The sequence below is a fragment of the Phocoena sinus genome, chromosome 3 (assembly GCF_008692025.1).
Source record: "Phocoena sinus isolate mPhoSin1 chromosome 3, mPhoSin1.pri, whole genome shotgun sequence".
Classification (NCBI taxonomy): domain Eukaryota; kingdom Metazoa; phylum Chordata; class Mammalia; order Artiodactyla; family Phocoenidae; genus Phocoena; species Phocoena sinus.
In genome coordinates this window covers 41,771,075-41,783,876 of record NC_045765.1, presented here as the reverse complement: position 1 = coordinate 41,783,876, position 12,802 = coordinate 41,771,075, and the positions used below count along the sequence as shown (strand labels likewise).

The window sequence follows — 12,802 nt, the reverse complement described above, 5'->3', positions numbered from 1 at the left end:
AATCGCTGTCTTTTGAGAAGCATTGTTCATGTTTTTCTTGTTGCGAAAGGTCTGTGGCATTTGTTTCTGTTGTACGATACCACTATTAACTAAGGACTTTCTTCTTTCCTCAAGAACAGCGAATTTCCACGTGGGCACATAACCTGCTGTTAATGAGGAAACTCTCTAAATCCTGTTACCAGCAATAGCCAGTTGGATTGGCTCAGGTGTTCAATAGGTCCTTCTGCAGGGCTCCCAGTTTTATTATTAGATTCCCATCTCTCTCCTTTTCCCCCAAACGTGACCATCACATACACCAGATCATAATCCTTCTCCAAAAATAACATATTAATAGTTGCACTCCTTTACCGAAGGGGCCTGACTTTGTGCCAGACACTGAGCTTGATGCGTTGTATAGGTGAGTTCGGTTCATCCCCTCAGGTGCAGGTTAACCTGCAGGTTATTCTGATAGTTTTCCCTATTTATCAGTCAAGGAAACTGGGGTCCACCTGCCCAGGAAGTAAAACCTAAGTTTTTCCGTCTCTGGAATCAGAATGCTCTGAATCATCCAACTAGACTTCCTGTCCCATTAATGAGCAATCATTCATTCAGTCATTCACCTGATATTTACTGAGGGCCTAAGGTATTGACCTAGGCACACACAGTGACAGCTCAAAACAGATGTGCCCCTGCCTTGAAGGAGCTCACAGTCTAACCCAGGGAGAGAACAGCCAGATCTGGTTTGGTCTTTGGGGCTGACAAACTATGGGATTTTGGGCAAGTCTCTTCTACTCTGTTAGCTGCAGATTTCGTATCTGCAAGCGAGACAGCTGGGTTTTGACAAGTGGTTTTCCACCTTTATTGTGAATCACATGGGGAATGTGTTTAAAGACATCTTCCTGGCCTCCTACGCCCAGATATGTTGATTTCATAGGTTCAGGGTGGGGTCCAGGCATTTGTATCTATAATGAGAGCTCAGGTCTCCCAAGAACCATCCTTTGAGAGAGACTGATCTGGCTATAAAGCCATTAGCATCTACGAGGGATCTGTGTTGTCATGCCTGTATCCCCAGTGCCTGGCACAGAGTAGAGCTCGATAAATATTTGGCAATAGCTGGAATGATGTATCTGTGGGGTTTCCATGGGTGGATGTCAGAGACTCCTGATCAAAATTTTCATAAAGGTTTCTGGATAGAATTCTAAGGGCCCTTTGGGCTCTGAATGCTCAGTGGTTTTAGTATCAAAACCAACTCCTTTTCTGACCAAAAGCTCAGACCTATTATTGGAAATCTTTTTAACTTGTATAGTAAAATTTGAGTCCTGTATCAAGGTGATTCTTAAAATCCTAAAGGAGTTGGTACCCACATTGATGTGTAAACTCTGAAAGTGCTCCCGATGACACAGTTTGTGATTTTTCTTGGTTGATCTGAAAGTACCTTTTGGGCAGGTAGTGCTGTCTCTATTTTCCAGGTAGGAAAATCGAGGTGCCTGTGACTCTTGTAGCTTGTCCAAGGCCACACTACAAGGGCTCTCTCCACTAGAACCCAGCGTGGGAGTCAAAGAACATAGCTCTTATTCTCTGGCCTGCTTATGTGGCCTTGGTTGGGTAGCTTGGCCTCTTTGGACATCAGTTTCCCCACCTGTAAGATGGGAGACAGGTGGACTAATTGTTTCTGAGCAGCTGCGTAGCTTGGTTATTTGAGGACCCCCCTAGTGACATGTTTAGACATGCAGAAGTCCCTATGGCAGCAAGCCTCCGAAGTCCTCTTAGTTTAGGGAGGAAATAAGAACTACTGAGACCACCTAAAACAGGCCACCTCTGCAGATCATTCCAGAGGGCATGCATCATTAAGGCAAAGGCAATGAGGTGGTAGAAGCTGTTAAGTGTGAAACTCCCAGAATTTTGGAATCTTAATTCTCTACCCTGTTGGTTCAGTAATTCACTGTTCATTCAAGGGAGTTTACCTCTATGCGGTCACAACTGTGGGATTCAACCCCGTGCCCTGTTCCCGGCAGTGTGAGAAGACTTTCACAAACATATGGAGGAAACAGTGTCCTTTCTGGACTCTTAGACTCTTGAAATGTCCTTGTAAAGGTCGCCTCACCCTTGCCACTCAAAGTGTTTTTCGCGGATCAGCAGCATCAGCCATTCCCTGGGAGATTTTCAGAAATGCAGAGTCTTAGGCCCAGCCCCAGACCTCCTATGTCAGAATCCATGTTTAACAAGATCCCCACGTGATTGTACTGCACAGGAAAGTTCGAGAAGTGCTAGCCCTAACCCCGCACTCAGGTCCCCTCCTTCACATCCTGATGAACAGGCGAGCATCCTGTTCCTGGCCTCCTCTGTCTTCTTCCAAGTGCCCCTGTTTCACCCTAATACCAGTCCAACTTTTAGAATTTCTTCTCTATCTTAAACTAATCCCTCAGTCATTCAGTAATTTCTGCCCTTGGTACTCACGCTAGCCTCAGGGCCTCAGAGAACAAGACAGATGCTCCTGTGTCCCGCACGGCTTCCCATCTCCCAGTCCTCCTACAACACAGTTTCTCATCTTCCTCATACATACCTGTATGTGGCAGCCTGTTGCAAACTCCCTGGGGCCAGGAAAGTAAGACAAGTGAGAGATGAGAGCCAGGTGAAATGCACTAAGGAATGGCGGGGGACTGTGGCAAAGTGGAGAGCCATGTGCTGGCCCAGCTCGGTCAGAGCACTGACGTGTCTTTTGAGTTTTCAGGAGAAGCCAATGAATCTTGATAAAACAATAAGAAATCCCTCCATTTTTTTCATGCTGGCAGTTAAAAAAAAAAAAAAGATCCTCAGAAGCCACCAGATTGTGTTTGCCAGTGATCACATCTAAAGTTTTTGTGACCATTGATGATGAATATCTGCCCAGCTTGGATACAATAGCCCAGGTGTAGCCTGACCGGCACAGAGGAGGCAGGATTATGGCCTCCTTCGTTCTAGACCAGTAGTTCTCAAACGGGAGTGTGCATCACAATCTATTGGAGGACTTATTAAAACCCAGATTGCCAGGCCCCACCCCCAGAGTTGCTGCTGCTACTTCCTGGGCAGGGCTCGGGAATCTGCATTTCTAACAAGTTCCCAACCGGTGTGGATGCTCCTGGTTCACGTTTTGAGAACCACTTTAGATTGGTTCCTTCCATTAAGGCAGCCGCGCTTTGCAGAACCTCTTTAGGTCCACTAGTGACCTAATGTCGTCAGTGGAAGTTCCCAGTCTTTGGGTAGCAGAAGAGGGAGAAGGAATTGGGAGGGAGGGCTGGAGGAAAGATTGCTAACCAGCTCTTGACCGACCAATCCTGACATCTAGAGGTAGAATACTTACTTCGGGTAGGTCCCTGACCCATTCCAAGATTCAGTTTCCCTGTCTGTGAAATAGGGCAGTGTCCTCAGTTCAGTTTCCAAGTATATGTGTTCACTTGTTTGGAGACTTGATTGTCAGTTTGTTTTTAGCAGAGGTCCTTTTAAAAATGAAATCCCACATGGAACCCCGGTATAAAAAACAGACAGGTGCATTGCGGGTCTGATTGAAGGAGGGGAGTCAAGCTCTTACTCTCAGCCTCCACCTTCCCAAGGCAGCACTGAAGGGTCTCCTGTAGAAATGTAGCTCACCACAGTTGAAACCTGCTGAAGGAACTTCCAGCTCAGCTCCTGTGATTTCTAAGCCCCCGAGAACTGTTTGCAGGCACGTGGCCTTTGTTTTTGCAGTTTTCTTTCCCTCTCTGACCACAACATGTGGCAGGCCCACTTTCAGAGTTTTCTCTTTGCAACTCAGAGGGGTCTGTAGGAGAGGGAATGCCAAGGATTGTCATCATCATTAGAGCCGTTGTGGAAAATCTGCCAACGCGAGAATCAGCCGGAGCCTTAATAAACAGGCGTGGGGATGATTTTATTCCAGTGGCTTCTTGTTAGTGCTAATGTTCCAGCACACCACGCATTCAGGGCCTAGTTAATTATATAGGAAATAGGACTAGTGGATTCTGCATGCCACAGTGACAAGAACAGGTGTCTGGGGTTTTTAATGGGCAAGGTGAGGTGGAAAGCTGTTCTCATGTAGGTGAACACAGGTATTTAAACAGCCGTGTGGAGCAGTGTTACCTTGGGAAGACTCTTACTGAGCCCTGGGGCCAAGTCCTTAGACTCGACTCTTGGCGTGGGAAAGCATCTGACACCTTCTGATGACCCCAGACACTGGAATGCGGCCTCCTTTAATTAGGGGAACTGCTTCCTAATTGGCCCACCAGCATGGGCTCACCTTCCGGAACACAAAATAAATGCCTTCCTCTGCCAGCCCCTGGCTACTATATATTCCTGTTCTCTTTCAGCCATCTAAGTGCTTGTTCAGACCTTCCACACACATTTGACAACTGTTCCCCCTCTTTGGGACTGGACCTTCTTTGGGACTGCAGAGATGACCAAGACCCGACTTCTCTTCCTGTGCTCTGTGCTCCTTGGGCCCAGCCCAGCTCTGCCGTGCTCCACCTGTACCTGGAAGTCTATGCCCAGGCCATGTGCTCTGCCTGCCTCTCATTTCGCCCAATCCAAAGGCACCCATGTCCATAAAACCTTCCCCAGTTCTCCCAGGCAGAAGCGAAGTCCTCTAGCACTTTCTCCAGACCTCTCACCCAAAATTCACTGCTTCTGCCCTGTCTAGTATGGAGCCACTAGCCACCTATGGCTCTTGAGCACTTGGAATGAGGCTGAACTGAGATGAACACAAGTGTGAAATACACACACTGGATTTTGAAGACTTAGTACAAAAAAAAAAAGAATGTAGAATACCTCAACACTTTTTTCCACTGTGTGTTGAAATGATAATACTTTAGATGGAGTATATGGAGCTAAATGAAATATATTATCAAAACTCACTTCACCTTTTTTTTTTTTAATTTGGTTGTGCTGGGTCTTGTTTGCGGCACGTGGGATCTTTAGCTTCTCATGCGGGATCTAGTTCCCTGACCAGGAATCAAAGCCGGGCGCCCTGCATTGGGAGCACGGAGTCTTAACCACTGGACCACCAGGGAAGTCCCTCACTTCACCTGTTTTTAAAAAAATTTTTAGGGCTTCCCTGGTGGCGCAGTGGTTGAGAGTTCACCTGCCGATGCGGGGGACGCGGGTTCGTGCCCCGGTCCGGGAGGATCCCACATGCCGCGGAGCGGCTGGGCCCGTGAGCCATGGCCGCTGGGCCTGCGCGTCCGGAGCCTGTGCTCCGCAATGGGAGAGGCCACACAGTGGGAGGCCCATGTACCACAAAAAAAAAAAAAAATTTTTTAATGTGAATACTAGAAAATGTAAAGTTACATATGCAGCTCACCTAGGTGGCTCACGTTATATTCTGTTGGACAGCATCACACCTACCTACCTCTTTCTCTCTTCCATGGAAGGAATATCTGTCCATCTGTTTTCTCTGCCGTGGGTTTGTAAGTTCCAGGACGGAGGACACAGTGTGTCATCTTTCTGAACTTTGCACACCTGGCTGGCACGGAGCAGGACTAACAAAGCTATACTGAGGAAATTAATAAATGAACCAATGATGACAGACATTCAATCAATACTGAAAGCTCCCTTAGGCAGTGTAATTTCTGGGTCTCTGTTATTAAACTTATTTCCCCTTTTCTTCTATTTCACAGTTTTTGTCTTTTTTTAAGGGCTCACACAATCAGCAAAAGAAGACCTTTTTCTTGGGAGATGGGCAGAAGCTGAAGGACTGGCACGACAAAGAAGCCATCAAGAGGGATGCTCAGCGTGTAGGTACGAGAGCAGAGCATCCTTGGACGGTCCCCTGGAGAGTGTTTGCACACGCGCATGTGTGTGTGTGTGTGCGCGAATGTGTGTGTTTAACGGCGTTATCTGGACCTCCTGTTGACTCCCTGTCCGTTTGCCGTCATCCTTCCCCTGGTTCCTGGGATCCCCCGCTTCACCTGTTAGCTGACCCCTTTCTCCACTCACACCACCAGATCCACTGCCTTCGGGACTTTGCCCTTCTACCTCTATGGTGATAGAAAATGTCTCCCTCCTTGAAGATATTTTACCACTAAAGTGAGGAGTAGTAATCATAAGAGGCAACACTTATTGAACATGTATGATGAACAAGGCCCAAGGTCCACACTTTTGTTGGTGAAACTCCTCACCAACCTTTGTAGCGCATTTGATGAGAAGAGACCTGGAGCTCAGAGAGGTGGGGTAATTTGCCTATAGTCACACAGTGAGAAAGAGGCAGACTTGGGAGTTGAACTCAGGTCTAGAGGGCTGAGTTGATCCCTACGCAGCACCATAGCCACAAGGTTGAATGAATCTAGTGGGCTTCAGCTGAAGTTTTCTTTGCCTAATTAGCCTTTGGAACTGTTCCTGTTACACTGCAGAGTTGGGAAAGGGTGGGGTGACTCGCCACATAATTTCTGTGGCGAGTCATCTCGAGAGAGAGCCTGGGCTAGGAGCCAGGAGAGCAGCTCAGATACCACCTACCAGCCATGTGACCATCAGATAAATTCCATCTCCTGGAGCCTCGGTTTCCCCCTCTGTCAGTGGGGCTCATGCTTCCTACTTTGATAACCTCAGGGTGTTGTCGTGAAGGTGATAGGTAAAGTACAATTTACAATACTGGAAAGCACCGTAGAAATATAAGGGATTGTATTTTATTCATTTTTATCTCAGAGGTACCCACCACTATTGATTTTTTTTTTTTTAAGTTATACTATGACAAAACCAGATGACAGTAAGGCTCTGAATAGAGCTTATGTAACCACTGATGGTCAGGGAAAGCGAAGACAGGACATGCATTTTTCTATATGCCAGTGATTTAAAATGAAGGGGATTTAAAATGTTTTAAATTTTTTTTAAAATTCTAAACATGATTTAAAATGTTTCCTTAAGAAAGGAAACATTTGAAAAGAGCTAATTTTCCAGGCAGTTATACCGGAATTATTGGAACATTGGGCCAACTAGCCAGAAAAGAGTAAACAGTGGCGACATTATTGAGAGTAATAATAACCAGCCTGTGTTGAGCACTCACTGTGTGCCAGGCATCTTGCCCTGCATTCCCTCCTTATTTCCTTTTTTTTTTTTTTTTTTTTTTTTTTTCCGGTACACGGGCCTCTTACTGTTGTGGCCTCTCCCGTTGCGGAGCACAGGCTCCAGACGCGCAGGCTCAGCAGCCATGGCTCACGGGCCCAGCCGCTCCGCGGCATGTGGGATCTTCCCAGACCGGGGCACGAACCCTTGTCCCCTGCGTCGGCAGGCGGACTCTCAACCACTGCGCCACCAGGGAAGCCCCCTGCATTCCCTCCTTAATCATCACATTGAACCTTCTCATCCCAGGGAATACAAAAGGCAAAACTCAAGACATAGAAAGGCTGAAGGCGCTCCTGAGATGACACAGCTGGGAGCAGCAGGGCGGGCTTCAAACTCCACTCTGCCCGGCTCCAGGGCCTGAACTCTGAGTCACTCCCCTGCACTGCCTTCCCGAAGCTTCCCTCCCCGCCCGAACAGATGCTTCTGCTCTTCTTTTTCTGCCTGTTGCATTTGTGTCCCTTGCAGGATCTGTGCTGGGCACTGGCTGGCAGTGTCTTATCACAGAGCAATGCAAGTTACGGGTGGCGGAGTTCTCTCTCTCGTTGGGCTGGATTGGAGTAGACACCACCCCTGGGCTCCCCTCTTTGCTTGCACCTTCTCATCAAGCTGATGTTTCAACATTTACTTTGCAAAGTAAACGGGGTGTTGCTCAGTCCGTGGGCTCCAGAAGATGAGGTGATGTTGAATCAGCTGACTTTTATTACCCTTTCTTCCAGACCCTTGCCAATGGCAGATGCTTGGGCTATTATTGCAGGGGTTGGGGGACATCCCCACGTACCATCTGCACCCTGGGAACCCAGAGGGTAATTTCCTAGAGCATCAGGGACTCTTTCCCCAGATGGATTGTAAAGAGAGAGGAAAACTGGTACTGGATCCACCCAAATCCATTGCTCAAAACAACACTTTTCAGGCAATCCAGGCCTAGGCTAGGCAAATCTTAATTTGTTTGCTGGCTTAAAAAAAATCAAAACATCTTTTATCATTTGTGGCAATTTTGATTTATATATAAAGCTTGCCTTGCCTGGAGAGTAATCATAGTATTTCCTCACATGGTTAATAGGGTTTATAGTTTACAGAAAGCTTTCATGTATGCAACCTCTCATTTGACTTTCTCAGCGTGGTGTGGGTACCAGACAGGAACAAGCTACAGTTCAGAGAGGTAGTACTGGCCCAAGGTTGATCAGCTTATCGGCAAGTGACCTGGCCTCCCGTCCAGGTGATCAGACTTCAGGGTCAGGGATGTTTGGGGCTCCTGGCAGAGTGGGGGAAGCATGGGCTTTGGAGCCCAGAGACCTGGTTTTATAGCCTTTCTGCGTCCTGGTTTATCTGTCTATAGAATGAGGGCTCGTATGCCTACCCTGACAGCTTTGCTGGGGACATTACATGAGAACAGGTCTGAAGTGCGTGATACGCCCATGGCTGAGTCTCAATCCCCTCACCTCTTTAGCCCTGCAAAATATCAAGTGTAAAGTTCTATCTTGGTGATTTAACCATATTTTTCATCTTCCCTTCCCCACTCCATTTAATTGGCAACACTGACTTTGCTCTTTGCTCCTAGGAAACGGAGAACAAGGGAGGCCCTTCCCCATGACCGATGCTGAGAGAGTGGATCAGGCATACCGAGAAAATGGATTTAACATTTACGTCAGTGATAAAATCTCCTTGAATCGCTCTCTCCCTGACATTCGGCACCCAAAGTGAGTGTAACATCTCTCATCTTCTGGGATCTAAGGATTTTGCCCTGGGCTCTTGTTGAGAATTAATTAAAGAAAAAGGTACATGAAGCACTGCTGGAGATTTCCTCCTGTTACCCAGGGCCTTCGTGCACAGGTTCGTGTGATCAGATTCTCCTAGAATTTAGAACTGATGTGGCCGAGGGACAATATTGTCTCTCCAAAAGAGCTGGTCTCCTTCCTCTTTTCAACCAGCGGAAACCATGACCTCTGTATTTCCTTTTCTGACTCTAGCCCACAGGGAAGTCCAGACCTCAATTTGCAAGACAGTTGCAGCAGCCATTTCAACCCTCCCTTTCTCCACCTTCTGTGTGTGACATTTTTATTTTTTTAATCTTTATTTTAGCTATCCTGTGCACCTGTACATCTATATGTTGGTTATAAGCTATCTCAGCTCACTTTGAGAGAGGACATATCATAATGATTATAAAGATAACAGTGGCAGCTAACATTCTTTGAACAGGTAGCGTGTGTCAGGCACTTCATTTGCATTGTCTCAGGTCCTTGTGATGTAGGTCCTGTGATGATGCCCATTTTTACAGATGAGGAAACTGAGGCTTAGAGGGGTATTATAACTCATGTAGGGCCACACTAAGAAGCTGAGCCAGTTCTTGAGCTGCAGTTCAACCAAAAACTATACTCTGGATCTTAAGCCATCCTGCCTCCCCTTTTTAATAGGAGTACTGTAGTGGTCATTGTGATTTTCTAGCAGAGGGGTATCTCTTAAAGTTGCTGTGCATTAGAATCACCTGGAGGGCTGTTAGTTCGAACACAGGACCTTGATCCTCACGCCAATAATCCCTGATTCAGTAGATCTGGGTCGGGGCCCAAGAACTTCATTACAAGTAAGCTCCCACATGATGTTTGTGAGGTCACACTTCGGGAACCACTGCAAGCAGAAGATTTCAAAATTGTTTCTTCACGAAGGCAGTACTGAGTAGAAGTGGAGCATAAACTGTTTCGCTCAGGGACTAAGAAATTAGAAGCCGGGAAAAGATAATAACAGCTAACACTTATTAGGTACTTACTGTATGCCAATCATTATTCTAAGCCAGCTGTTCTCAGAGTGTGGTTCCCAGGCCAGCAACAGCAGCATCACCTAAGAGCTTGTTAAACATGCAAACTGCTGGATCTCAGCCCAGGTCTACTGAATCAAAAGCTCTGCACAGGGACCCGGCCGTCCATGTTTTAACAAGCCCTCCAGGGGATTCCGATGCAAAGCTGAAGTTTTATATATACATTCTTTTTTAATACTCTTTTCCATTAGGTTTATCACAGGATATTGAATAGAGTTCCCTGTGCTCTACAGTAGGACCTTGTTGTTTATCCATTCTAAATGTAATAGTTTGCATCTACTAGCCCCAGAACCAAGGGTACTTTAAGTACATTAATTCAGCCAAACCTTCCAAAAACCCTATGAGACAGGTACCTTTATTATCACCATTTTACAGATAAGGAATTGAGGCCAAAAAAAAAAGCTAAATAGTTACCGTGAGATGATACAGCTGGTAAGAGGTGGTGCTAGAATTTACATGCAGGGAGTCTGACCTAGAATCCCTAAGTCATAAGGTCTTTCCACCTATAAGGACTCAGTTGGTAGAATATAATAATAAAGAATCTTGATAGCATGTGTAGCTACTTACAAAATGCTTTCTGCCCGCTTACGTCTTTCAGTTCCTGCAATAGTACTTTGAGGTTGGTGTTTTTATTATCATCTCTACTTTGTAGATGAGGAAAGCACACAGCTAGGAATCCCCAGCCGGAAGGTGTGCTGCTTGCCCAGGACGGGGCCCAGTTCAGAAGGATTTCTTGCAGCGAGGGGAGGGAGCGAGGGCCTTGCAGGGCTTGCTCGGGCATTCGCTCTTCGTTTCATGGTCTTCACTGTCAAGCCCGGGATTTTTTTCACCTAAGTCTGAGAAGGTAGTTCAGATATTACTGATGTTGTTGGATTCAGAACCGTGACCCGACTCTGAGGGTCAGAAACTCAATTTATATGTTTAGCCCCTCGCAGATTTCAGAATTCTGCACTAATTTCATCTTTCTAAGTCTGGGAAAGAAGTTTCATCTGGGAGCATTATTCTCTTACCTCAGCTACTGCTCTGTGGTTCTGTAGGTTCTCAACTCTGGCTATGCCTGGGGTGGTTTTAAAAAAATACAAAAGCCGGGGCCCTACCCCAGCCACTGGAGCCTGAATCTCTGGAGGGATAGCCTGGGTCTGAGGATCTTCTGAAATCTCAGAACGTGATTCTCGCATATAGCCAGGGTTGAGAACTGCTCGTGTGAAATAAGGAATATTTTTACAGTGAGAGAGAGATGCTTTCATCCATTCATTCATCTGTTCATCCAGTAAATGTATATTCATGGTCTTCTGTGTACCAAGCCCTGTGCTGAATACCAGGAACACAATGATAAATGAGCCATTATTGCTGCTTTGGGCAAGAGCAGGGGGTGGGTGGCAGGAGCAGGTCATTACCCCACAGGTGAGAACTAGTGAGGGAATAGGCACAGGGTGCTTTGGAACCCCAGGGGACACCCCCACCCGACACCAGCCTCTGCGGGAGAGGACTAAGCAAGACGGTGCTTTGCCTTAACAACTAAAGGGGCGAGTCTCCCAGCTGTTAGAGGGAGAGCCAGGGGCGGGGAACAAACCCTTTTGTCTCCCAGTGCAGTGCTCTCTCCCGACAGCCCAGAAGAAGAAAGGTCTTCATAATCAAGGCGTCCTTGGACCCACAGATAGGTCTGTGAATAGAATTCAGGAGGGTCTGTAAACTTGGATGAGAACAACATTGCATTTTCCTTTTCATGAACCTCTCACTGAAATCTGGTGTTCCCTTCAGTTATGACTGTAGACAACGAAGCACCTATGATATCTTCACCAAAAGAAATCATTTACTTTCCCATCACTTTACAGATATCTTGAAATGTCACAGATACTCATCACTGCTTTGGAATGAAGGTAGTTTTTAGAACTTCCACTAGATCTCGTCATTTAATGTGTTAATGAAGAAGCACATTTATGACTCTATTTCAAATTCTTTTATTATGTTGATAACAGTATTTCAGTCTAACTGGTTTCCTTTACAAGCTCATCTATTTTATTTTATTCATTGTACACACTGTTCTGAGAAGTGATGATAGGCTTCACCAACCTGGCAGAGAGGTTCAGGGTTTGGGTTTAAGGGAAGGAGGCCCAGTTCTGGGTGGATGTGAATTGAGCCTAAGGCTCTCCTGTATTACCAGCCCACCCACCCAACCAGTATCCAAGTTATGGCAAAAGATGTCGCTAAATCCAACGCTCCTGACACCCACCCTTTTTTAGAATCCCGTTGTGGAAGCTGACTTTTTTTTTTTAACGGTAAAGATGGATTTTATAAAATCATTAAGCTGCTTTACTTTACAATTTGACGGAAGGGGCTACAGTGGAATTTTGCAGAGCTAAGAAAATTGTTTATATTGCTCTGATAAGAAGCAATTTAATATGAACATCTATAAACATCCATTTCACATTTGCCATAGTTTGTTGTTAATTTTTTCATATGAAAGTTTTGTTTTTTTGCTTTAAGTCTTGAATATGTATTCATTAAGACTCATTTAAGCACTAGAGCACTGCTAAAATTCCCTGATTTAAAATATCCGTTTCTGATTACATAACAAGACCTCAAATATTTGGCACCTATACAACTGGCACCTTTCAACAAATGGAATTCTAGGCAGAAGTTAAGAAGAGCTATTGAGAAAAGCCAAAGACACTGAATTCAGAGAAATTTCCTGGTTGGGCAGGTCTCTGTAAAAGCAAAGTGTTCTGGGATTGATTGAAAAGAAAAGCATGCAGCTAAGCACACTCCATCCTGTAGGGTCACAGGGCAAATCAGCGTTGAAGCTGAGCTGAAGAGGAGAAGGAGAGCAGTGATGAGCAGGCAAGAGGAAGGGCAGCAGGAGGAAGAAAAAATATCAACAGGAAAGGAGGGAAAGGAGGGTTAAGGCATGATTGGTATAAGATAGAC

At 45.9% G+C, this 12,802-nt stretch overlaps 1 protein-coding gene across 6 annotated transcripts in view; it reads left to right on the top strand.

Moving 5' to 3' along the window:
* The window catches only part of GALNT10 (polypeptide N-acetylgalactosaminyltransferase 10), a 227,358-nt gene that overhangs the window by 106,450 nt on the left and 108,106 nt on the right, over positions 1–12,802 (top strand). For all 6 annotated transcript variants that reach the window (XR_004349224.1, XM_032626928.1, XM_032626929.1 and 3 more), the window contains 2 exons: positions 5,643–5,745; positions 8,624–8,762. Coding sequence is in view for 5 of the 6 variants with exons in the window: in XM_032626928.1 (XP_032482819.1) it covers positions 5,643–5,745; positions 8,624–8,762 (242 nt within the window). In the remaining variant the exon portion in view is untranslated. The remainder of the gene's footprint in view (positions 1–5,642; positions 5,746–8,623; positions 8,763–12,802) is intronic.